Below are 2,221 nucleotides of genomic sequence, written 5' to 3' on the forward strand. Positions count from 1 at the left end.
CTGGAGCTGGGGGCCTTGGAGCCCAGGTGCCTGGGGTCTCTCAGGGCCGGGGCTGGGGGGCGAGAGCAGAAGGGCTGGGAGCCCGGACTGCCCCCGCACTCCCCACACACAGGTGCCCCGGGGGAAGCCCAAAAGGAAGCTCTGCTACAGGAGCCGGTGAGTGCGAGCGCCAGGAGCTGCAGAGCACGGGCGGTACGGGGACCGTGGACCAGTGTGCGCAAGCCCAGAGCACAGGTGAGAACCACCCACCCCACGCCCACGGGGAACCCAGGGGGCCAGGCTCCCACCCCCCAGATCACCCTGTCCTGCAAGGAACTCAGACCACCGCGCTGCCCCGCTCTCTGCCCCCCCAGACTGGAACAACCCTGTGGCCTTGCGCCGTGGCTGTGCCAGCCCTGACCTCTCTTGCTCCTGGCTGCCCCGGGGCTACTGCTGCTCCAGGAGCCTCTGCAACCACTGAGCGCCCTGCCATGACTCTTTGCCTCCCCCAGCTCCTGCCCTTGGCACTGCTGCTGCTGCCGGGGGGAGGGAGGGCGGGCCCGGAGCTGAGCTGGGGGCAAGTACACCAAGGGGGACCCAGGTGTCCAGGGCACACTCACAGAACCCAGGTATCTGAGCTAAAAGTCACCGGAGCCCATTCAATTTGCAGGGAACCCAGGTGTCCAAAACACACACACCCCTCCCCTCCATCTTGCCCCACCCGAGCAACAGAGCCTGTGAAATACTCCCTGGTAGGGGCAACTCTGACTCCCTGCCCCATAAACACCCTCATCCTGCCATGCCAGTTTCCTGGGGGCCAGATCCTTCCCCCTAATGACCTATTTCCTCATTAGCACGCTGGACGTCCACCCCCCCCCGCTAATGAACCCCTGTGGCCATCATGGGGGAGGGAGTGCAGTAGCAGCAGGTGTCCAGCCTTTGGAGGACCTCCTCCTGCCCATGGGAGTCCCTCTTTTGCTAATAGCCCCTGTTGTTGGCACTGTAGTGCACATCCCCTTTGGGAGCCCCCTTGCAATCAGCAGAGGGGATTATGGCTGGTGGGATCTCTGGGAATATGGCGGATCTCTAGGCCCAGATTCCTGCCCGAGCAATGGGTCACCTAATGGGTTGGGATCAGGATCAGGGTCTTCCACCCCAAACCTGGTGCACGGCACTGGACATACCTCTGAGAGCCAGTGCTTTCCCCCTGTACCAAGCTCTGGACAAAGCCCATCATGTCTACAATAGGTCAATTAATTACCTGTCATACATGGAGCAATCTGGGCTCTGCGGGAAACAACCATTCCTAACAATTGAAAAGAAATATTGTTGGTCCTCAGTAGGCGGCTGGGACAAAGCGAGTCTTGTGGTGCACTGAATAAATGTGTCAGGCTGTCAGTCAATCAATCAATCGTCAATCCATCAGTCAATGAATCAAGAGCCTGACATTTGTTTCAAAAGTCACAATGTACTTGATGGATGGGTTATTTCTAGTGGACAGATATTGGCAATTAAAATATAATTACTGCCACTGCTATTGTTGCTATCACCACTATTGTTGTTATTAGCATAAATAATAACAAGAAAACAAGAACAATAATGATGATAAAACCACCACAATAAGAACTATAATAATAATAATAATAATGACAAGGACAATACTAATAAAAGCAATGCAAGCACCATTCATAATCAGCAGACTGTTGTGATCATTACATTTCATTATTAGCAGTAATCAACGTGGCTGCCACGTGACCATGGCGCCAAGGTGACATCTAGAGATGGCTGCCGCAGGCCTGGCTACAAACCACCTAGTAGGCTTGATGTCGAAATGGCGTACATTGTGACAATGATACGACCACCACCCTGAACAAACTGGTTGGCATGAGGACAAGATGGTATCCCAAAATGGCCGCCATGCGCTCAAACCCTGGACAACCTGGCTGGCATGAGGTGAATATAGTGCCCATCTTATGGCTGTACCAACCCACAGTATGGTAACTACAATATGGCTGTCACAGGCCCCCCGCATCAATGACCTGGTTGGTGTGAGGCCAAGAGAGTGTCCCAAAGTGGCCACCGTGTGCCCAAACCACAGACAACCTCATTGGCATGACCCCCAAAATGGTGTCCCAAAATGCAGTCGTGTGCTCAAACTCTGGACAACCTGGATGCCATGAGGTAAGTAGGGTGCCCAAAAAGGCCACCGCACCCAACCCCCAGACAACCTGGTTGGCAGGAG

General features: G+C 54.9%; 1 protein-coding gene across 1 annotated transcript in view; it reads left to right on the forward strand.

The window, feature by feature from the left end:
• LOC112548385 (urokinase plasminogen activator surface receptor-like) overlaps window positions 1-1,069 on the forward strand; it is a 12,737-nt gene extending 11,668 nt beyond the window's left edge. The window contains exons 7-8 of the mRNA XM_025194054.1: window positions 146-386; window positions 986-1,069. Coding sequence (XP_025049839.1) covers window positions 146-386; window positions 986-1,069 — 325 coding nt within the window. The remainder of the gene's footprint in view (window positions 1-145; window positions 387-985) is intronic.
• Window positions 1,070-2,221: the final 1,152 nt, after the last annotated feature.

This window comes from Alligator sinensis, unplaced genomic scaffold (assembly GCF_000455745.1).
Source record: "Alligator sinensis unplaced genomic scaffold, ASM45574v1 scaffold1740_1, whole genome shotgun sequence".
Taxonomy (NCBI): Eukaryota; Metazoa; Chordata; order Crocodylia; family Alligatoridae; genus Alligator; species Alligator sinensis.